The sequence below is a fragment of the Vicugna pacos genome, unplaced genomic scaffold (assembly GCF_048564905.1).
Source record: "Vicugna pacos unplaced genomic scaffold, VicPac4 scaffold_104, whole genome shotgun sequence".
NCBI classification, from domain to species: Eukaryota; Metazoa; Chordata; class Mammalia; order Artiodactyla; family Camelidae; genus Vicugna; species Vicugna pacos.
In genome coordinates, this window is record NW_027328784.1 from 7,402,758 (window position 1) to 7,427,257 (window position 24,500).

Below are 24,500 nucleotides of genomic sequence, written 5' to 3' on the forward strand. Positions count from 1 at the left end.
ATCAACACGGACCAGAACTCTGCCTTTGTGGAAGATGATTTCCTGATTTTGTAACTACCGATTGTTCTAGAAAATAAGCCAGTTGCCCAGAACTCACACAAAGACTTGAATTGAGAAACGTGCTTTCTCAGGTATCTTTCTGAAGATGTGAAGTCTGTCTTTGTATGGAAGGAAGTCCCCTTTCACAAAACTGAATGTGTTTGTGTCTGAGAGAGGGAAATGGAGACAGAAAGACGAAGAAGCAGAAGAGAGCCCCCTCAGAAGAGATCTAGTTAAGGTGAGTTTTTGTGCCTTTAAAAAACATTTGGGGTTTTAGGGGGAACAAAGTATTTACACTGTCTTATTCTCCTCATTGGAAACCTTGGCCCCGTCGTCAGAGTCAGCGGCCTTGAACGGGGGTTGCACGCTGCGTTTCATCTGGCACTGCCACTTCCACGCTCTGCCTTTAGCACGTTGCTTTGCCTGTCAGGGTTGCCACCCTTTTAACTGTAAGGTGAGGAGTCTGGAGTAGATGATCCACCCCAGCTCTGCTGTTTTGCAAATTTCTGATTTCGTATTCGGATGAGTCTGGGATACACCCAGAGCAGTATAAACCAGGCCCTACCTCCTGCCTATTGCTGGGGCATCCCTCAGGTCTGTGCCTTCTACTCAACCCTTTACTGAGCCCAGCTTTTGTCAGGAGCCCAAGTGCCTACCGGGATGGCAGGGGACTTGTCTTTCGTGGTCACGGTGGCCAAGAATTCTATTGGTGTGCTGAAACAACTCTTCTGAGATCCTCCACCCACCCCTGCTCAAACCTAATGACAGCACTACGGTTCCTTTCCTAGGAGGAGGATCAATCCATGGTGCATTTTATGACAATCCTGTCCCCAGGGATGCACGGAAGTTTATCAGCTGAGTGAGGGGAGGTGCCTCTGTGTCCCTGTATCTCTGTCTGCTGACAGTTCGCTGCCACCGGCTACTGAACAAGAAAAGTGCTATTCACCATGTTGTGTGTTTTCCAAATGTGTAGGTGATGGTCTTGTGGCTCGTGCGTGGGCTTTGATTTGGGATGGTGAAGGGCTTATAAATACCTCATCAACATGTATTCGAGGTGGCCTGGTGCCACACAGATTTGATTCATGAAGGCATCAAGCCTGCACACTGGTTTGGAAACAACTTGGTTTTGATCATTCACACTGCATGCATGACTCGCTGCTAATCTCTGGGTGGTTTTTTCATTTCAGATTTATTCACCCCATGTCTTGCTTAAGCTGAAAAATACATTTATTTCACCAGAATATTCCCTGATTCTTTGTTTACACACATCCAGTTTTTTTAATTCCTTTAAAAATGATTCTGTGTTTATAATGCCTCCTAATTTCTATCATCTCTATGTTGCCAGTGGCCTGAGACATGCACCAGATTTGATGCCGGAACAGTTCCACCAAAAGAAATCCCTTTGCCGTAATATCTTTTGAGGAAAATATTATTCTTTAAGGCTCTAACAGTAAATCGTAGAAGAAAGCATGGAACATTTCTTGTAGTTAATACATGTTCATGCGAAAAGAAATGATATTTTCATTAAACAATGTTGATTTTAATAACTTTTACAAATGTGAACATTATTATTCATAATTTAAGTAACCAGATAAAACCACAGTTATTTATTATGAAGATTGAAAACTATTTACATGGTCTCTTAATTAGAAGTAGCTTTATTAGAAGACTGAAGGGTATTTAAAAGATGGAAAAATACCCATGATGACACCATCATTTTTATTAACTAAATATCAAGAACTGTGCAGGGATAAGATTTAACCCTCTGCAAACTGCCAAGTTAGCATGAGGTAGTTTGTGGATGCTGCCAGAGGACAGGACACTCCCCCAGGATCAGAGACAAAGGACTCCCTGCCAGCACAGAAGGCAGCCTGTGGTTCAAGTTCATATTGGTTCCTGAGTTCCTTTCCTATTGCTGTTGTAACAAAGGACCACAGACTCAGTGGCTTAAAGCAATACACATTCATCTTCTCACTGTTCTAGGGTGCAGTAGTGCAAAGTCAATGTCAGTGGGCTAAAACCAAGGAGTGGCCAAGGCTAAGTTCCACACCTAGGCTCTTGGGAGGGATTCATCATCCTACCTTTCCCAGCTTGCAGAGGTGCTCACACTCCTTGGCCCAGGGCCCTGTGTCACTGTGACCTCTGCTGCCACTTTACATCTCTGTCTCTGACTATATAGATATAGAGGAAGAGTCTTCTACATCTGGTATGGACCCTTTTTCCTACATGGACATTGTATCCTTATTTATGTGCAGATGAAAACCCCTTCCCTCCAGGGTGCGGTGGCATCAGCTCACAAGATGACCACTCTGGGCTTTAAGTGTCCTCTTTGTATTGTCATCAGGGAACTTCTCTTTCCATAGTTAGCTCTGTGTTACTTTTTTGTTATATTTTACCCAGAATTACTGAAAGTTTTACTTAAAAGGGATCCTAATTAGCTCTGTTTACCTGTTTCCAGAGCTGAAAGCTTCAGTTCTAGAGTATCAGTTTGATTTTTCCTAAAAATACATTCCAGTATATTTCTCTGGTGAAAGTCTCTACCCTGTTATCTATTCTCCCATCATTTCCTTATTTTCTTGAATATATTAAAAGTATTTTATAGCCTTTATTGGTAACTCTGATGCCTACATCACCTGGGGTTTGCATCCTTTGTCTAATGCTCCTTATTCTCATGTTATCTGTCATATAGTCTGGACATGTTGCATGTCTAGAAATTCTTTATTACATGGCAGACATTGCAAATGAAAAATCCATGTTATCTTCTGTGAGAGCTTTTCTACCTTCCCGTTAGGCAGACAGTGTGAGGGACTGATCATGTCACTCCAATCAGGCGCTGAGGTGGATCAGGACTAAAGTGCCTTTTTTCTTAAAACAGCTTTGAGGTATACTTGGCAAAATAATTTTCACACGTTTAAAGTGTACAGCTTAATATGTTTTGACGTAAGAATATCCCCAAGGAACCATGACCACACTCAAGACAGTGAACATACCCATCACCCACAAAGCTTCTCTCCTGACTTTTTTTGTCCCTCCCTCCCTCCCCGTCTCTTCCCCTGGGAACCATTGATCTGCTTTCTATCACAACATATTGGTTTGCATTTTCAAGATCCTTATATGAATGGATTCATGCAGTATCTACTCTATGTTGTCTGACTTCTTTCATTCAGTGTAATTATTTTGAGAATCATCTGTGTTGCTGTATTAATAGCTTATTTGTCTTATAGTAGAGTATTGTTTAGTGCTGAGTTTTTACTGAAGAGTTTATTGTGAGCAGTGTTTGTATAGACCATCATTTCTTTCTGCATTTACTTCTTGATGGATGCATGGGTTATTTACAACTTGTGCTATTATAAATAAAATAGCAGTGAATATTTGGTTATAAGTCTTTGTATGGACATATGCTTTTCCTTTCTAAAGCACCAGATGAGGAATGTCTGGATTATATGGTACATAGGTGTTTACCTTTTTAAAAGAATCTGTTAAAGACTTTTCCAAAATGGTTGTACTATTGTAAATTCCTCGTGGTGTGTATCAGTTCTGGTTGCTCTACTTCCTTGCCAGCACCTTGTAAGGTCAGTCTTTCTAACTGTATTCATTCTAGTATGTATGTGAACTAGTATCTCACTGTGGTTTTTAAAAGTATTTCTCTAATCATTAATGACACCTTTAATCAGCATCTTTTCATATGCTTATTATCCATCTGGATATCTTTACTGAAGTGTGTTTTCTGGCCTCATTCATTCAGGTGTTTGAATTATTATTGAATTTTGAGACCTCTTTATTCTGGATCAGATACAAAGAGAGACCATTATCAGATATATGATCTGCAAATAGCTTCTGTCTATGGCTTGTCTTTTCATTTGCTTAGCAGTGTTTAGAAGAGCATTGAAGAGTCTTCATGTTCATAAAGTTCACTCTATCAGTTTCTTTTTAAAATAGATGATACTTTTGGTGTCATAGCAAAGAAAAATTTGCCAAACCCAAGGCCATAAAGCTTAAGCCTATGCTTGTTCTCCTAGCTGTTTTTTAGTTTTAGATTTCCTATTAAGATCTATGATCCATTTTGAGGTAAATTTTGTATATTTTGTGAGGTGTGAATCAAAGTTCATTTTTTTTTTTTGCGTATCACTATCTAATTGTTCCAGCACTACATGCTGAAAAGATCCTTTCTCCACAGCATCCTTTTTGAGAATCAATTGTCTGTATAAGTCTTGGTTTAGTTCTGAACATTCTATTGTGTTCCATTATTCTATTTTCCTGTTTTACACCAACACCCTAATTTCTGATTACTGTAGCTTTATAAAAAAAAAGTTTGAAAATCAGATAGTGCAAGTCTTCCAACATTGTTTTTCTTGTTCAAAGTTGTTTTGGATTTTTGGGATCCTTTGAATTTTTATATGAATTATAGAATAAGTTTTTAAATTCCTTACATCCTGTTCTGCCAAAATTCCACCCATGTCTTTGGCCGTCTCCAGAGCCACATTTTCTGAAGAAGTCTCTCTAGATCCCAGGTGAAAGGAATTTCCCTTTCGTCTGTGCTCAAATCACATTTGATATTATTTGATTCCATTTAATCATATTTGCCTGTATGTACTTGTCTGATCTTTCCAGCCATTTAGTAAATCTCAAAAGATTAGGAATCTTGACTTGGTTCCCTCTGTGTGCTGAGAAACTAGTTCTATGCTTTGCAGGAGTGAGCCCTGCAGTAAGAGGTATCTGCAGCACACATCTAGCTCATTGCTTGAATATTGTCAAGGAATTCTGCAGATTTAGAATTGTTTATTGATTGTTGTCTCCAAGACGGCTCAGTCTTTTTTATTTCTATTGCTACTGCTGCAGTTTCAAAGAACAATGGGCTAGTTATTTTGCAAATATCAAATCATACTCTAATTGTGTTGTCACGCAAATTATGTGCTGCTGTGTCTTAACAACCTGCTTAGTGTTCACAGGCTCCTTCACTCATGGAAAATTTGGGAGAATGTCATATCCTTAGAGATAGCAATGCTGTCTTTGGCGACCTGAGCAGCAGTATCTGAATTCACTCCTGCTATTTTTCCAGTGTCCCCTCTAGACCTCCTCCAGCCCTCCATGGGGGGCCCTGCAGTTCTGCCCTAGAAAAGCCTGTTGCTTCTCAGGAAGACTTCCCTATGAAACATAATCATGTCCTTCTTGTGGGGACATTCAGTCCAGAGACCTGAAAGCAGGGGAAAATGTTCAGCCTGCTTTTGGTAGAACCTAAATTCTTCCATACTTGTTAGAAGCAATTTCAATGAGGAAACTGTTTTGGCATCTAACAAATCAGCATAAATGACTGATGAGGAAGATCAGCTTCCCCATCCCACTCAGTCGTCATGTTGATGTGACACACACATTGGCAAACATTTTCCCCTGTGAGCAACGTAAAGTTCAAGACGTTATGAATGGCTTTTTATTTTTATTTCTTAGTCTTTCCACATTCACTGTGTCTCGTGAGATTATATGAATCCTGCTTATTTTCAGCCCAGCACTAAACTTTTTAAAAGGATCACGTGTTTAAAAGGCTAGTGGACACTTTTTTAGAAGACAGAAATCCTTAGATTTTGGTCCCAGAGTTGAATCTTGGTTAGTGGTGAATGAAAATTCCCGTTAAAATTTTAAATTCAGTGATATAAAGTCTTAAAAATAGTTAAATATTAGTCAATTTCATTAAACACTATAAGAGTTATTTACCTTTAAGCCTGTTTCTGGGGCAATTTTGCAATGATTCCCTCCCTTTATCGATTCCCTCTTTATCAGAATCCTTGAGAGGCCCCTGTCATCATTGTCAGTATCATCATTATCATCATGGAACTGATTCTTCTGGAAGATTCTAGGAAAATAAAGAGATGGACGGGATTATGTGTAGGTCAGTGTGTGCATGTACAATAAGAACAGCTGTCAGGCATTAGATGCAAGATACCCATTTCATTTAGGGGAGAATGTGGTCATGAAATCCTGATGTGGTGAATGAAGGAAGCGGTGGGAACAGGATAGTCAATGCAAAGGAGGAGGAAGTGAGTGAGTTGGAGAGCATAGATCCTTGGTTAGTTGATCAGCACATTGGTAAGAATGAGGGGAGTGTGATGGCAGAATCATGTCCCTCCCCGGCCACAGGGTAGCCACCTGTGACATGTTACTGTACATGGCAAAAGGGATGACAGATATTTTAGGATTAAAAATCTTAGAGGATTTCTGTCTCCTAAATTGTCTATTAGTTAGCCTTTAAACCCATGATACATTATTATAGATTAGTGCAGGGGCACAAATAAAAAGGATTCATATAATCTCACCAGACAAACTGAATGTAGAAAGGATAAGGAAGAAAAACAAAAAGTCACTTATAAGTGCCTTGAACCATAAATTGCTCATGAGGAAATGTTACACAAGGTGAATGTCACAGCCACATACATACTGCCTGAGTGGGATGGGACAAGGGGATCCTGAGATGAGACAATAGGGTGAGTAGTCTGGATTGTCCAGGTGGGCTGAATGTAATCACAGGGGTCCTTAAATTGGAGGATATTTCCCAGCTGAGTTTAAAATCAGAGGGAGGTGTAGCGATGGAGCAATGTTCAGAAAGGCTGCTGACCATGAAAATGGAGGAAGTTGAGGGGCACAAGCTAAGGAAGGTGGGTGACCTCTGTAAACTGGAAAAAAAAAAAGGAAACATTCTCTTCTAGACCCTCTAGAAGGAAGGAACCCTGCTGGTATCTTGAATTTACCCCAATGAGAACTGTGTTGGATCTCTGACATCCACAGCCATAAGCTGATAAGTCTGTGCTGGTTTAAGCTATTAAGCTTAATGGAATTTGTTACAGTGGTAATAGGAAAATAACATAGTGAGCGGTAGTGTAAGGGATTAAAGGTCTAGGATGGGGTGTGGAGAGAATTCTGACATTTACACCTAAAAAACAACCAGGTGAAGTGGGAAGGTGTTTTAAGGAAGTCCTACCTGGCAGGGCTGTCAAGCAGACTGGAGTGAGCGAATCCTTGGAGTTAGAGGAATCAATTAAACCTCTACAAGGAAAATAAGAAATAAAATGTAGCAGGGCTTCAGTGTTAGTAGATGTAGGAATGGAAATGGGCAGAGAGATATAAACATTATTTTGAAATTAGCTACAGGTTTGATGACTGCATGTTTGGGAGAGTTAGCCGATGTGTGGACTGAATGCATCCCCTCAAAATCCATATGTCGAAACCTCATCTCCCAGGTTGATGATATAAGGATGCGGGGCCTTTGGGAGGTGATTAGTAGGATAAAATGAGGTCATGAGAGTATTGCCCTCATGAATGGTATTAGTGTTCTTATACAGGGCCCCAAAGTGCTTGCTTCTCTCTCCTCTCTGGGCCATGAAGATAGTGGGAAGACAGCCATCTTCGAGCTGGCAATCCTCTCCCAGATACATTGACCTTGAAAGCCTCAGCCTCCAAACCATTAGGAATATGCTGGTTGTTTAAGCCACCCGACACACGGTAATTTGTTACAGAATCCCAGACTGACGAAGACAGTGGAGAATGCCACTGCGTTTGGCACTGATTGCCTGGAGAATGCTGAAACCCAGGGAAGTGGGCAGCACAGACGTTTACTCATTTAATCCTGCCAACACTGTAGGGGATAGAGTCTACATTTTCCTCGCTATTTAAAAGGTAAGGAAAAAGAGGCACAAATAATAACAATGACAATGACAACAACAACAACAACAGCAACAATAATTTGTCCAAGATTCACACAGAACTCCCTGGAGGGAGAGTGAGAATTAATACTTATGCAGGCTGGCCCCAGAGCCCCTGCTCATAACTACTAAGTCAGATCACCTTGCTTATTTAGATCAGTTTTTTTTCAACTGTGATATGAGTGTACTGTGTCCAGTAACTTATAATTTCAAAATACCTCACTGTAAGGGAAACATTAGTTGCAGGCATTACAACCCACAGAAAGCTAGACATACAAAAATAACTTGTTAGGGCAAGATAACCAATAATGTTTTTAAATATTATACCTGCTGACCCTTTGCAATAAAGTGTTTATTTATAATTCTGTCTGGCTACAGAATAACATCATTATCCTGCATGTGGCTGGTGGCTCCCGTGTTGGACAGCACGGGTCTAGAGAATTTAAATGACTTGCCCAGCCTTGCTCAGGAAGCTCGTGGTGGGATCAGAGCTATAGTCTGGGACTGTTCCTTCCTATCCAACAATTCCCTCATGGAAGTTTAGAAGCTTCTCCTTTGGTGCCCAGCTGTCTATCCGTACTTATGACATCTTGTCAGGTGCCCCGGCCTGCTCCTGAACATCAGCCAGAACCCACTTCTGCTCTTTTTTGGCCAGGTAATACCTTCTAGCAACTTCCATTGCCTTCTTGGCATCAGTTTTTACATGGAAGGGTAGTGGCTAGAGAAGGAAATGTGTCCACATGACAGGTTTTTCATAAATATAGTAGGAGTGGTCAAGAGAAGAAAACCTCAGGAATACGAGTGGAAGCAGGTCATTTAATATACCAAATGCGTACTTTCAATGTATGTTTGTGTTTCCGAGTCCACGCTTGTTCTACTCGTGCATTATAGGCCAACACATCAGGAGACAAGGATTTGGGGCAAGAAATAGCGGCTTTAATTTGTAAAGCCAGCGGAGAAGATGGTAGACCAATGTCCTGGAGAACCATCATCCCAAGTCAGAATTCAGGCTCTTCTTATATTAAAAAGGGGAAGCGGGAATGCTTGGTTGTTGCAAACTTGGTGTATGAATTCTTTGTTGTTAGAATCCTTTGTTCTTGCAGCTCTTCACCTGGGTCAGATCCGTGTAAACCTCCAACAAGCAAATGTTATTTTCTATTCTGTATCTTGTTATCTTTATACGAATGGAAAAGTGATAATATCCTTCAAAGTCAGAGCCTTGAGAATAGGGTCTCCTGTATATTTCAGGATCTAGGCAACATTGTTTCACAAAAGGTGCAGAAACAGCAAGACTAAGCCTAGGAAACAGGGCACAGGTTTAAAGTCAAAGGAACAGATCTAATATGGAGTCAGATTTGTTCTTTCCTATTTCAGTAGTGCCATGGAGAAGGCACTGTGGGCAGCTTTCTGTAGGGTCCTGGAGGCTTTCTCTCTCAGCCTCTGTGCGCCTCTATTGAAAACCCGTCATCGCTATCTGGCCTGCTGGAAAACCAGTCCGCCTGTTTTGCCCTGAAGTTGTGTTCTGTTTATAACTCATCTCTACTCCTTGGAAAACAACTCAATAAAAACTCAGTTGGTTTCCCACCAGCCCTGAGCAGGGGTGAGGGATAGCATGTTATTATTTTATTAAAAAAATATATAAAAGAGTTTTAAAACAGCACTGGGCACATAGGAGAGAGACAATCAATGCTTCCTGGCTTAAATCGAAAATGATGACTCAGTGAGTCTATGGCTGCTGTATTTGCTGAGCTAGTTACTCCTTTGCTCCATTACACATTTATTTTAACTGAAAAAGAAATATATGCATATGGTTAAAAAAATTCAAACAGAGCAAAAAATACTCAAGTGAAAGAAGTTTTCCCTCATCCTCTGTTCTTACATGCCTCCCTGGAGATGCCAATGTTTACAATCCTTTGTGTGCTTTTCCAGATATGCTATGCAAGTTCCCACCAATGTATGTAAATTCCTTTAAAGTTTTACTTATTTTTAACTTTAAGGGATTTAAATCCTCAAGTGGCTTCTGCCACAGTAATAGAAAAGAAGAAATCTGACTCCATATTAGATCTGTTCCTTTGACTTTAACCCTGTGCTCTGTCTCCTAGGCTTCTTCTTGCTTGTAAAACAATGTTGCCTAGAGCCTAAAATATACAGGAGAGCCTATTCTGAAGGCTCTGACCTTTAAGGGTATTTAACACTTTTCCAATCATATAAAGATAACACGTTGCAGAATAGAAAATAACGTTTGTTTTGTTGGAGGTTTACAGGGATCTGACCCAGGGAGATAGCTGCAAGAACAAAGGATTCTAACAAGAAGGAATTCCTACACCAAGAAGTTTGCAAAAACCAAGCACATAGGAAAGCAGCCTGAATTCTGACTTGGGGAGATGGTTTTCCAGGACATTAGTTTGCCATCTAGGTCTACAGAAACTTGCTATTCCATGCCCCAACACTTGGTCTCCCAACTTACTGGCCTGTCCTGCACTGAGGAGAATGAATTTGGACTCAATAACACTTCTACCTACCTAGCAAGTTGGACACTGGGACTGAGGGCAGCTCTCCCACACACAGGGGCCTACGGTGAGCCCTTGATTATTCCCCGAGGTTGGGGTGTGGTTTACCCAGGAGGGATGGGGACTCTACACCAACACTCAGGCAGTCTGCTCCTTCTGGGGCTCTGACATTTTACCTCCCGCTCCCTGCCAGCCCAACATTTGGGACAGTGGAGCTAAGGCAGAGATCGTGCCTGCCTGTTTCCCAGCGTGTAAAAGGGGAATATGTACTCTTCCCAAGGTAGTTCTGAGAAACAACACCTGCGGGTGCTTGGTTCCCTGAGCAACAGTAAACCTAGCTCCTTGTGGGGGCAACGGGTATGATACCCGTAGGGTTTCTGCAGAGACCTTAGCTGGAGGGCTGGGCCAGGGACGTAAAATATGAGCTGTGGGCAATGACGGGTAAGAGAAGGGTGTATAGGCAGGACTGCTGCCTCCTTCGGGGTGCCACAAGAGGTAAAACGCTTTCTCCCCATCTCTGTTACTCCCCTCCCAATTCCAGATAACTGCCTTCCCTCTGCTCCTCCTGTCCATGTGTCTCCCTCCACTTTTCCCCGCCTCCCCTCCTCCTCCCCTATTCTCCCTCCCTCGGTTCCCCTTCCCTCTCAGGACCCAGAGCGGATCGCTGGCCCTCCTGCGCATGCGCAGTTGCTGCCAGCTGGACCGCGGGTTGGAAGCTCCAGCTCCGAGCCGGGGATCGGCCCCAATGGCTTCTCAGCTCTGTCGCCCTGTAGGCCTTTGGCTACTGCCTGGGGCCGGGGCCTCTGGCTGTGGAAGTGCAAGGTGAGGGGATATCGGGAAAGGGGTGAGGCGGCTGCGGGAGGGCGGTCGGCGTGTCACAGCCCCCCAGGGCGCCAGTCAGCGTGTGTTCAGCTCGATTGCTCGGGCCAGACCCCTCTGCCCGCGCCACCTGCCCCGGCGCACCGGCCACAGCTGCCCAGGGCCAGGTGTGCCCCTGCCGCCTCTTGACCCAGCCGGGCTCCCCTCAGTCCGCGGCTGGCATCCGCTTCCCCTCTCCCGCCGGCGAGTCCTCCCCTCCCGGTCTTCCTCTCCTAGGCCGCCGACCCGTCCCCACCACTGGGCGGGCTGTGTCCCGGGCGGGCGGGGTCTGCACACCCGGACGGGGCGGGCGGCTTGGGCTGGGGCTGGGGCTGGCCTCCGAGCGGGGCTGCAGCCCGCGTCCCCCACCCCGCTCTCCCTGCCCCGCGACCCCGGGGCTGCCTTCCTCTCCCTTTCCCGATCCCTGAGGTCCAGATTAGCGGCGTGGGCGCTGCTCCCCAGGCTGAGAGCCCGCGGCTGTAACTCCCAGCTTCTCCTGGTGGAGTCGGGAAAAGGGAGCGGCAGTGCTGAGGGAGCTTCTGTCTCCTTGATCAGGATTTCTGCCCCAGGTAAGTACCTTGAACACTTTCAGGTGTTATGATGGCGGTGCTTGTTGATGTCACATGTTTTTATACTGAGAGGGATTACAGTGGTGAAAGCAGGGCTTGGTTCAGTTAAAAATGAGCTGAAGGCATGAGGCTGTCTCATCCTCCATCATTCACTCTCCCAGGGTGAAACGTGAGACCGTCGATCTTAAAAAGATACTTATAGTCCGTAACTAGTCCAGCCCAGCTACTGTGTGTTAACAGGAACAGCACAACCTGAGGCGTTGGAGACCCAGGGACATTGCACTCCTAAAGAGCTCCTGGCAAAATCTGGTTTGTTTTGTTTTTTTTTGTTTGTTTGTTTTACTTAAATTGTGGGACAGACTAGTAGTATAGAGGGAAAAATAATTGGCAAGAAGGATTTTTTCATATAACAGCTTTATTGTGATATTGTTCACACACCATGAAGTCCACCCACTTGAATGTTACAATTCAGCAGCTTTTAGCATATTCACATTTGTGCAACCATTATTATTCCAGAACGTTTTCATCACATCAGAAAGACCAGTTGAAATGCATGACCTATCCACCCCTTCCCAGTGGTGGTTCTAAAGAAGTTTCTTGGCTGTTCCTGACCATAAATTAACTTGTTACATTCCATGAAATATCTGGGAGGAATTCTAATCAGAATTGCAATGAATCTGTCTATCAAAGCAGGAAGAATTAATGTCTTTGTGGCATAAACTTCTTCTACACATGAATATATCTGGGACCCTATCTTTTCATCTGTCCAGAGCCAGGCCTATGGGAAATCCTCATTAATTCTTGGGTTTGTGAATGATGAGATTCAATACATCATTAGATGGAACTGTAGCCTTTCACTGAAGAGAAAAGTAACCTCGTAGAAGCCAAGTGATTCTCTGATGGTTAGAATGAGAGACCGCCAGTGCTGGAGTATTCGAGTGGACTTGGTGCTTGCAGAGTTCTCCACCACCTACAGCTAAGGGGATTACCGTGTTCTTTTACTTTTTTTTTTTATGGCGTTGCTTTTATTTTTACTTATTATATAAAATTATTTTTTATTGAAGTGTTGTAAATTTACCATGTTAGCTTCAGATGTACAGCAGAGATTCAGTTATAAGCTTATGCATATGTATATAAATGTTTTTCAGATTGTTTCTAGTACAACTCATTACAAGAAATTGAAAATAGTACCCTGTGCTATATAGTAGGTCCTTGTCATTTATTTTATATTTATTAATGTGTATCTGTTAATCCTCCCTTTCCTGCCTGCTAACAACAGTTTGCTTTCTATGTCCATGAGTCTATTTCTAGCAGCACCGTTTTTGCTAGCAATATATGCTGGTTGGCTCTTTTCTGTTTCAGTAGTTCCATCTTATGTGTGGGCATTTTTCTTCTGGTGGGCCTGTGTGTGGTTTGCACACGTGATAATAGAGATCTGTATTTGGGAGAACTCCAGGCCTCGTGTAGTCCCTCGTATGGAGCGCCCACTGAACTGATGCTTGAACTTGGAAAAAAACAGTAAATGTTGGAATTTCCACTATGGTTGAGACTTCCAGGTTTCTATAACCTCTTTAGCCCACCTAAATTTTGGCTGCACCCAATACTGGATAATTTGGTGGAACTTCATGGTATGGTGGTGTAGAGACAGGGCCTTGTATGCTTCTTCTCTTTCCTTTTTCTAACAATCATTTTCCTGGGCCTTCCAGGTACTCCCCCAGAAGGGCCCAGGGCTGGCTTGGTGCTGCACTGAGGCAATATTTGTTAATAAGTCCCTTTCCTCATCTCTTCTGAGCCTCCATTTCCTTCTCTACACAATGAGGGCTTAGACTAGATAAGTGCTTTTCAGTTTCTTTTAAAGCCATGTTTCCTTTGAGAAACAGAAAATTCAAATCTCTCCTCCCATCACAACCCTTTAGATTTTGACACGTCCTCCAAGGAGTCACATAGCTCTTTGTGGTAAATTGATGTGATTGTGATTCCACGTGGCACAGAAAAGACTCTTCAGAGATTTATTGCAGGGAGAGGGCAGGAAAGGGGCAGTATGTCACACTTTCTTGTGTGAGCACTGGAGCAAAGGCTTGGGTTTAAATACAGTGTCTGATGTGGCATCTCTCTAATCTTGCACAATGTGATAAACCTCTATCCCTAGTTTCTTAATGTGTCAAGTTGGGGTGGTAATGTTTTAAGGCTTTTGTGAAACATTATACACATAAGCCATTTGTGTCTCGGTAGATACAAGACCTGCTAGAGAGTCGGAATTTCTTTAAAAATACATATATATTGTCCACATCACTCTGTCTGTGTGTATTTTGAAGTTCCTGGAGGGTGAGGGTTGAGTGTAATGTCCATCGTGGGACAGGTGGCCCATGGGTCTGTGTGCCTCAGATTGCCCCCTCCTCCCCAGTCCTCTTCCTCTCAGTCCAGGATGAAGTTCCCTAGTAGATTTACACACAGGTCTTGTGGAAATGGCTTTTCATTTTATTGTTTCACCAAGGAGGGTTGCCATCATGATCTCTGTGGTCAGGTTTTGGTGACCTGAAGGCTATGCAATTGGGGATTTCTATTTTATAAAAAGAAAAAAAATTACAAATACAAAATTAGACCTAGGTTGGTGGCAGGGGCTTTTGAAAGTGGGGACCATTAGCTTTTTTAGCTTCAGGTGCAGTGGCCTCTGGCCACGAGGACACATCCTCATGCTCTGAATTTGGAGGGACCAGTGGGTTCAGTGGGAATATTTACTGAGTGCATCTCATGGGCTGCGCATTCTCTTATTTGTACTGTGTGTTCCTTATTTGAGATGGTGAGCTGATTTAAACTCAATAGCCTCTTTAAAATAATAGACTTTTTATTTTTAGATGTAATGTAGATTCCCATGTAGTTGTAAGAGATAATATGGAGAGGGCCTATGGACTCTTTGCCCAATTTTCTTTAATAGTTCCATCTTGCAAAGTTGGGGTACTATTCATTCGTGACTCACTAACCCTTTTAGGTTTGTGTTATTGCCCTCATTTCTATTTATGAATAAACTGGTGTTGAGAGAAGCACACAGGTCTGCCCAGGTCACCCACGTGGTTAGTGAAGATTTGGGTGGAACGTGGGCATGGCATTTCCAAGCAGTACCATTATGATGGTCTGTGACAGGGAGCAGCATTCACTTTGCTTGTTTATTCATTCATTCAACAAACATTTATTGAATAAACTCTGTGGGTCAGATGCTTTCATAGGGTTATCTGATTCTTCAGCAGTATGGAGAATCAGGTAATGTTTTCTTTTTCTTTTTTTTTTTTAATATGAGAAAAATATCTCTGAGAGGTTATAATCTCCCCAAAGGAAAAATAGCTCATAAATGAGGGATAGTACATTTGTACAGTTCCTTCTTCTTATGCAAATGGTACCCTAGGCATTTTACATTTGCAAACTTCCATAATCCAGATATATTCTTGTAAGGCAAGTAGTTTTTTTTTTAATTGAAGTATAGTCAAGTTTACAATGTTGTGTCAATTGCAAGGTGGTTTTTTTTTGAATTTTGAATGGAGAAAATATTTTTTGAGGGGGTTAATTAAGTTTATTTATTTGTTTCATTTTTCTAAAATGAGGTACTGAGGATTGAGCCTAGGTCCTTGAACATGCTAAGCACGTGCTCTACCACTGAACTGTACCCTCCTCCCCAAAGCAAGTTTTCTTACCCATTATTCTGCACCTTAGGAGTTCAAATAAATTGGCGTTGAAATCCAGATATTTTGATCTTACTATGGTTCTTTGCATTATATCCTGCTGAGGGGTGGGGAAGCAGTTCCTTTATTCATTCATTTATTCAGCAGTTTTGAGCACCGACTTTGCATCAGGGCCTGCCTAGGTGCTTGGAAACAGAAAACAAGAAATGATCCTTTTCTGCAGGGGATGGAAGCCTAGACCAAAAGCTGGGTAATGTGATCTGAGCTTCAGTAGCCATGTGCAGACGCTGAGGACAAACTTATCCCCGATTTGCTTGGACTTCCCTTGCCTTCTGGCTGGTGCACACCAGGTCGCCGCATCCCAGTGAGGCCCGCAGCCCACAGCACAGTATGTACATCGATTTACCCTCCCTTCTCGGCAGCGCCTGCAACATGAACGCCCCTGACTACATGCAGTGCGCTGAGGACCACCAGACTCTCCCGATTGTGGTCCAACCCGTGGGGATCATCTTAGAGAATTTCTTTTGCATCTATAATGGAATCTCCTTGGTGAGCCAGATCAGACCGTGCGGCTCCCAGTGGGCACTCTGTATCTACTATAGGTATCTCTATGCGCCCGAGAATGGATGGAGTGACTTCCAGACCCACCGCAATGTCATGGGCCTTGTCACCATTACTGACTGCCTCTTGGCCAAGACCTTCTAGAAGCTCCACGCACAGAGGAGCTGTATGGCACCACGCTCTACGACTCTCAGCTCTTTGTCTTTGTGCTGTATGGGGAGGTGGCCGAGCAGCCGCACACCGACGTGGCCTTCAATCTACGAGGACTGCAGGGTGGTGGAGAAGAGGATCGACGACTTCACTGAGTCACTCTTCATCTTGCCCAAGTCCAAGTGGCTGGATGGGGACCCCGAAAATTCTGGGGAGAAGACCCCCCTCCTCTACATCCTATTTGAGAAGGAGGACTTCGTGGGACTGGACACAGACAGCAGGCAAGTCAACCTGAAGTCCGGGCCACCCTGGCTGTGTGACAGATTGCTTCCCTACATCCAGAATGGGATCATCAAGGAGGAGGGCTTTCTTGTAGCCAAGGCGGGAAGGAGGTGTAGCCCGCCGGTTTTCAGACGTTTAAAACTAAATCCGCCTTTGTTTCAGAGAGATCCTTTTAGGGTTAGTGTGGACACTTACTCCCCTCTTTCAGCCAGGACACTTGGGGGGACCCCTGGAGTTGCTGTCCAATAGAGTAGCCACAGCTACTGTTGTTAGTAGTGCTGGGGAGGAGGCCGGTCTGAGCTGAGATGTGCTGTAGGTCAAATGCACATCAGACGCTGAAACTTGTCTAGTAAAAAGAATATAAACTATCTTGTTACTTTCTATATTGATTACACGTCAAAATGATAGTATTTTACATACAGTAGAATAAGTAAGGTCTGTTCTTAAAATCAGTTACTTGGTTTTTTTTTTTGTTGTTACATTTTAAACGTGGCAACTGAGAAACATTATTTACATGACTCTCATTTCATTCCTGTTGGACAGCCTGTCCTGGGACAGTTTCATCCCTTTGCTTATAAATGAGACTCTGAATCCCGAGACGCAGAACGAGGTGCTGGTTGAGCTCAGGGTGGAGCCGATGTCTCCTGCCTCCCAGGCCCAGCACCAGCACGGCTCAGGCCCTCTCCCCTGCCTGACAGCCACCATGCCAAGTTAGGGCATCAGAAACACTGCCAGGGGCTTCCGAATTAGCTCCTTAAGCAGGGAAAGGCATGTCACGGTGTATGGGACACAGCAGGGAAAAATTCGTCCTCACTTTGTCCCTGTGATTAGGTCAAAGACCCCACTCTGCCTTGGAAGTGCAGATGATCTCTTCTGGGCTGCCTAACCCCTCACCCTCTACTATGTTTCCCTGTGTATCTTTCAAGCTGTCCCTCGGGCAGAAGAGGGTGAGACGTCTTTGCCGAGAGGTGGTCCCCCTTTACTGGGGAGAGTGAGGTGAGCTGTGTCCCCCCGGCCTACGGCCTCGGGCCTTGAGTCTGGAGAGCGCTCATGGCGGTCCCACAGGTGACGGTCGGAGGACATGGCACGTGCTGCCGGGCCCGCTGTGCAGGAGGGGCTCTGTGATTCTCTGTGATTCTAAGGTCAGATTCTACTTTCTTGTTGTTGGTAAGATGGAGGAGAAGATGCCAGAGAATTGATAAAAAGAAAATCCACACCAGTCCTGTGAATGACAGACACAGGGGATCCGTGTCCCACCTGCGTGTGGTGCCTGGCAGGCTCTGGAATAATTTTCACTTCCTCCCCGGACATTCCTCTATGGCTTAAGGAAGGGGAGAGGCATGTCGTGGCCATGATCTGTACTTGTCCTCACAGGGCCCTGTGATCTACATGCCCACACTACACTTCTGCTCCTTGGAGATGAGGTGTCAGGTTTAGGAAACTGGGCACTGCTGAGGGCATAGCTGCCAGAACCGTGCTACACCAAGGCTGGCTCCGTTCACCTCACCTGTCACCTCCTGTTGAGTCCTAAGGCGTCATTCAAGGTAGGTGCATCGGTGCAATGAAAGCAGGGACCTCCTTCACCCCCTGGACAGACTGGTGGGTGATCAGTGGAAGCCTGGAGCCCTGCCCCAGCCCCACGCCAGTGCCTCCTATTTTGTCATAGGAGGCACTGGTGACATTTTTGCTCAGCAACTGCTTGGCTCTGATTCTGCAGAGCCAACAGAGAATGCCAGCTTGTTTTTGCCTTTTGAAGTCTGCCCTTGGGATTTGGCGGAGTAGCTGGATGTGTGCTTAGCCCATAGTGGTTGACACTGTCACCATTGTTTACCCAGAACCTCGTGTACCAGGCATGGCTGCCGGCATCAAAATACAGCAGCGCATTAAACCTCCCTCCTGGTGGGTCTGTCTGTTCTGGTACCATAAGGGCTCAGCCAGCATCTGAACGTCAGTGAGATAACGTGGCCAATGAGATCGGGTCAAGCACGTTCTCCGCCAGTGACTTTTACTCCATTGTTGCTTTTACTATTACACAGTCATTAATTTTTTAAACAATGCTTTGGTTCAGGAGCAGAACCTAATTCTCCCCTGTTCCTCTTGGTGGGAGTGAGTAAAGTTGTCCAGCTTGAAATGCGACCACATTTTGTAGCTCAAAAGCTGTCTACACGCATCTAGGTGAAGTTTTGGTTTGGGGCGCTGACCACGTTGGGGTCCCCCGGCAGCATCGCTCCCCTCAGGCCCCTGCCTTCCCTGGATCAGGAGGTGAGGGTGGGTCTCACCGTCCCTGCGTCCCTGTCCTCATCACACTGACGTAATTTCTTGTAAATGCTGTCAAAGTCATTTTTGTTCTCGTGTGTTTCTAATTTTGGCTGTTCCTCTATTCCTTTTTCTATTTTCCTTTTTCCCTTATACCACCCCTTGAGCATGTTGTTGGGTCTGAAAATGTGGGCTGTGCACACCCTGCATTGGAATAGCCAGATCGCCCTCTGTGCCGTCTCCATCGCTATAAAAAGCAAAAACTTAACAGTTGCCATGATTCGTATATTATCCTAGTCATCTTATTTTCTACTTTTTTGGAATTTTTGCTATGTTAGCACATCACCCACTGGAGTTTGATATATGTTAAAGTCCTTGCTTTGAGGAACCTGTTAGTTCGTCCTTATATTTGGTAACAAATGCTCTCTTACTAATTTTGTTTATTTGTTTTGAAGAAGTGAGATGCGAATTGATTTAGGCGGCTGCTGAGGGATTTTTTTCATGGAGTATTTAAACTTGGAAAGTCAAATTCTGCAGCACCTTGCTTGATTCTGGCTTTTACACAAACGTGCTCGGCACGAGGTTCCTGGCTGTCGCTGTGTGACGTGCGTGACGGCGCTTCCTGGCCGGCGGTCACTGGTGAGGAAGTGGCCGGCTCGGGGGTGAGCAGCTGCAGGGGACGCTGTTGGAGGAAGCAGTCACCGGTTTTTTGTTTTTTGGTTTTTTTTTTGCATTCACCTTCCCAGTGCCATTTACTTTACTTTGCATTCATAGAGGGGCAGGAGCGGGCCTAAAACCATGCCACTCTTTTGTTCCCTTTATGAGGCTGGTTTTTCTAAGTATCAGGAAAACATTGCCTTGTCCTAAGTAACTGGTTCACTTGGATCTGGTGGACACAGGGACCGCTAAAGGGGACCGTAGCTTCCTCTCTGCTTCAGCCAGTGGGCATTCAGAGCCAGGTCTGTGGTTTGCCTCAGCAGCCGTGCAGGCCTCCCTGCACCGGCCTTTACTTTTACCCCTTTTTGGCAGTAAATAGCTGACTCTGTGTCTGTTGCAGCTGATGTCCACCACTGACGGCCGTGTGGTTATTTTGCGGTAGTGAGTCTCCAACACCCCTGTCAGCCGTGAAGGGACCTTGCATTCTCACCCCGACCCTGGTTCATCTCACCCAGGGAAAGGGCTTGGCCACCACCGTCATGCTGGACATGAGGCCTTGTTTCTCCTTTCATGCTCTGGTCCAAATGTGGACACTTCATCCTTCACTGACTTGGTCTCGCTTGAGACAGTCCAGACTTTCTGAAAGAGTCCATCACATTCTGGGGGGGAACAGAACAGAAGTAAGAGTCGCAAGTAGGAGTCTAGGCTGTCTGGGTTGGCAAATGCAGGCTGGGATCTGTGATGGCCGGTCTGTGCCCTGGAAACTGGCCTTTCCCGTGGCTCCCGAGAGAAAAGGGGTCGGAGCGAGAACAGACTTGCCTGGGTTCCTACCATCCTCATCTGCTCACTGACAGGAGTGTCAGCTAACTAGGAGCTCCCCCAGACCTCGGGCCCTTCAAACCTCAGATCACGGGAGATCCTTGAGTCCTTTTTCTGGTCCTTCTTTGTGAGAATCCAGTGCCTTCTGAGGTGACTGGCAGCAGGAGATGCCTCCCCCTCCAGGGAACTCCCTTCGGAGGACTGTGACTCAGTGCACCTTGCTGTGAGCTTGTGGGTTTCCATCGTGCTCCCTGCAGAACCAGACTTGAGACTGGCTTAGCGACAGAAATAACAAGACTGATTCCAGGGCAGGGCCAGGTGGAGGGAACAGTGGAAATTGAATGTGACCTCAAACACCTAGGTGGGTGCTGGGCTGTTACTAAAATGGGGAGCCTGGGAGGTACCTGCCAGGAATCGAAGTCTAGAGTAAATGGTGGACATAAGGCCTTTTTTTTTTGACATATGGCATTTTTAAGATGCCATTTGTCATCCAAGTTAGGACTTCCAAGAGGCACTCGTGTCTATGAGCCTGGGGCTCAGGTGAAGGAGCCGGACTAGAGATACACATTGGGATTCGTCATTCTTAGCTGGTGTTCACAGCCGTGCAAGTGGATCAGCTCATCTCAAGAGGTGCAGACTGTCTGAGGGGGGGCAGGGCTGTGCCTGGTTTGGAGGAAAGCCCGGACCATGCAGCTTTGGTGTGTCAGTCAGCGGCGTTTGTGATTTTCAGAGCAATGGCATTTATCCTTAAGGTTCTGGGGGGTGGGCAGGGCCACACAGGAAGAAATCTGAAGAGAGGGTTTTGGCCACGTGTGCGCGTCTTGGGACGATCCAGAAGCTGCAGGGTCCAGAAGGGGAAACTCCTCAGAAGCTGGAGTCGGAGTGGGGAGTTGGGAGAATGTAGTCACACTCTCCTGTGATGAAGGGAGGGAGGCCTAGGGAGTCTGCACCCTAGCGGACTCTCTTTCCCACGAACAAAAGGCAATCAGACAGAAGATTTGAGGTAAGAAGGGATGGGCGTTGGGAGAGGAGCCAACCTGGAGAACGGTGGTTGAACAATTCTTGAATAGTCTCCCTGAAACATAGAGTTAAAAAAACCCAGACTCTTAAGAATATTGATAGTGACTGGGGAGGAGGCAGTTGTTTTTCTGACCTCCTAAGGGTAAGGTATGTATCCGGGGATATACAGAAGAATCGGGCAGTCTGTTCCTGGGGCTTCACCCTTACCAGGGGGAACAGTGCAAGTTTAAAGGGGGAGAAGGGCAGCGGAGGGAAACTAGCCAGGCCCCGTGTCACGTACCAGTCGGCCGCCCTACTTGCGTGTTGCATTCACATCCATGCCTCCCAAGTGGGCGGTGGCAGCCCCGTTTTGAAGATTGGGAAGCCTCCTCAGAGGTTTAAGGAATTGGTTCATTTAGCAGCTAGTAAATGCTGTAGCAGGATTCCAGCAGGGCCTTGTCAGACTTCAAGGGCATGTTCTCTCTACTAATTCCGGTTGTACCTGAAATGGTGAAGTGAGTCAGTTTCGGAGCCTTTCAGAGAAAGTACGCTTTAAGTGCCTCAGGACTGTTGCACAAAGCTCAGTGTTCTTTCATGGTTCAGAACCACCGCAGTGCTTTTTGCCCCACAGATGTAAGGTCTTACTCCTTTGACGATGGCGTGGTTGTAAATGACATACAGGTGCAAAACCACACTTAGCAGCTTCTGAAGGGAAACTCTCCTGTTCTCCCTTGATCGGCTTTCTTCCACGGGATGTAACTGTGCTGCAGCTAAGGCCTGAGCTTTCCGTATGGAGTGAGGGTTTGATATCCAAATTTAGCATAAAACAGTCAGATGGAGAAAATCGAAGATGACAATATATTTTGGGGTTTCATTAGACAAGACATACTATCTGTTAATGGCTCATAAAGCTAATGAAATTGAGTACAGAACATTGCATTTCTTACTTTCTACTGAGAGCTGTCTTCCAACATAAGGTTCTCTGCTTTGGAACTTCAGCTCAGCCACTAGGGCGCCTGTCATTGTGTTGGTGTGATTGCATTTACACAGTGCATGTAATCTGGGCTTCCTTAGCCCCAAACACTCCAGTGCAGAATCATAGGCTGTAGCCATCACTTAGTTATACAAATACTTCTAAAACTATATGATACCAAAAAAAATAAATAAATAAAAATAAAGAGAGAGAGGGAGATTGCCTTTATCAAAGTTCCTTTGGATTTTAACTGCAAAGTGTTGTTGAGCAGCTCTGGTTTCCTTTGGATATGAATATATACATTTCTTTGCATGTAACTTGGATTTCAGGCTTGAACACCAAGCTCTTGTTTTCCATGAGCCACAAAAATCATAGCCAAATGACACACGTATGAAACAGTTTATTCTTTTTATCTGAGACAGAATCCTTGAATTTGGGACTTGAGCTGCGACTTTCCTGTTTGCTCTTCCCACCCCTCTTGTCACCTCACTCCTTTTTCCCACGTGGCCTCCAAGAGGTCATGGTCTCATAAGAGCAGGTGGACAAATACCAGTTGGTCGCCAAGCAGTGCTGCTGTAGATGGAGCCCAGCCAAGAGCTAAAGGACATCATCAGGGAGGACTTCCTGGAAGAAATTGGCTCTACATTCAGTTCTGGGGACAGAGTAAGAGTCAGCCAGGGGAAGGAATCAAGAGGGTGACTCAGGTGGCAGGAGCAGCCCGGGTAGAGGCCTGGAGGCTTGTGGGGTGGGGACTCGGGGAGACTGCCCTGTGTGGTCCAGGGTGGTGGGTGACCCTGCTTTGAAGGACACTGGAGAGGGCCTAGGGGTGGAGGGCTTTGGAGGAGCTTGGTTTTTACTAGAACTGACACAGAAGAGGCAGTGAAGGGTGTCAGCAGGAAGTGACCCTTAGGAGAGCAGCTCTGCCTGTCCTTTTGAGTCCCACCCCTTCATTCTTTTATTCACAAAACACGCAATTCTGAGTGTCTAGGGGAGAGGGGGTGGACCCACAGTAGTAAGCAAAATGTACTTGCTTCTTGAGAGCTTAGCAGTGTCAGAAGTTGACTTAGATTAAAATGTTTTATTAACACAGCAGGGCACCTAATCCAAAGTGCGGAGGTTGGAGGGAAGGAAGACTTCCTTGACAAACAGTTAAAATGAGCCTGGAGGCTAGTGGGAAGTAGCAGCAGGTCACGGGGCCCCTGAGGTCACTGGGGACCTGGTACTGAGGTGAGGATGGACAAGCAGGGTCGGGGGTGGGGCTAGAACTCTACCAGGGAGCCTCTGATGGGTTTGAAGTGGGGGAGATGTAATCAAATTTGTGCTTTGGGAAGGCTGCCTTGGCTGTGTGTGTGTGTGTGTGTGTGTGTAGCGGGGAAGAGGGGGAGGGTGTGACCAACTGGGAGGGTCATTAGAAGACCATTCACAGGCTCGGAGGCCACCAGTGGGAGAGGGGCGTCGGGACTGCTTGGGGACCGCAGGGGCAGAGTGGATGCCGGGTTTCCTTGTGTGGAGGGCTTGTTAGCGGGGTCGCTCTAGCGACACCTTGTGGCTGGAAGTAAACAGATGGAGGCCGCCAGGTGGACTTACCTCTTCTCTCCTTCCCTGCCTTGTGTGATGATCTTAGCTCTGCCAACATATGGAACAGAAGAGCTAAGTTCCAGAGTAGCCCAGGACTTTGCTGGGCTCGTTCAAGTGAGAGCAGATAGGATTTAGGCTTGTGTTGAGATCTGTAAGTTAACTTAGCTAGAAACGTCCTGTCTTTTGGATTTTCATAGGGGTAGTAATTCTTGATAAAGATTGCTTTCTTGGTGAGAGGAAATTTAATACAACTGATGTCTTTCTCAAAAAATATCTTATCTTTAAGAAATTTAATATTCAAAATAATAGGAATATTTTAAAATGATAAACTAAGGCTTTCGTGTAGTTTCTTTGGTTTCTGAGTTGATGTGTAGGTAGACCCTTTGCATTACATAATAGCACATCTTTGACAGTATTTAAAGAGCTGTTAGTGAGCGCCCCCAATTTGAAAGCATCATTAAAGCTTGCTCTGAAATAGTGAAGTCATATAGGTCTTGTTTGCAGAAGCCAGATATTTGGTTTATAATCTGCAGCATAGCTCCCTTTATAAAATAATAATAGATTCAAAATTAACAAAGTGGAAAATAATTGATTTTTTTTAAAAAATGAAACATAAACTTTCTTGTGCTATTGTTGCAACTGGAAATTTTGAAAAGAAAAATCCTATTGTAATATCATCTAAGTGAAATACATATATGTCTGTCACATTTGAATAGTAACTGCACAGTGGTTTTTGAAGTCAGGATCATTCCAGCTCAGATACTGGCAGTGATGGTTGCTGGTTTTCAATGGAAGAGCCTAAATTTGCTTTCTTAGCTTTATTCTTTTCTTTTCTTTTCTTTTCTTTTCTTTTCTTTTCTTTTCTTCTCTTTTCTTTTCTTTTC

The 24,500-nt window shown here is 44.9% G+C and overlaps 1 protein-coding gene across 1 annotated transcript in view; it reads left to right on the forward strand.

Moving 5' to 3' along the window:
• The first annotated feature begins 2 nt into the window (after nucleotides 1–2).
• Nucleotides 3–24,500, forward strand: part of LOC140694811 (uncharacterized) — a 40,801-nt gene continuing 16,303 nt past the window's right edge. Inside the window, exons 1-5 of the mRNA XM_072957870.1 lie at nucleotides 3–277; nucleotides 7,545–7,704; nucleotides 9,987–10,307; nucleotides 10,782–11,062; nucleotides 11,589–11,667. Of these exons, the coding sequence (XP_072813971.1) occupies nucleotides 10,115–10,307; nucleotides 10,782–11,062; nucleotides 11,589–11,667 (553 nt within the window). The 5' untranslated portion in view covers nucleotides 3–277; nucleotides 7,545–7,704; nucleotides 9,987–10,114. The remainder of the gene's footprint in view (nucleotides 278–7,544; nucleotides 7,705–9,986; nucleotides 10,308–10,781; nucleotides 11,063–11,588; nucleotides 11,668–24,500) is intronic.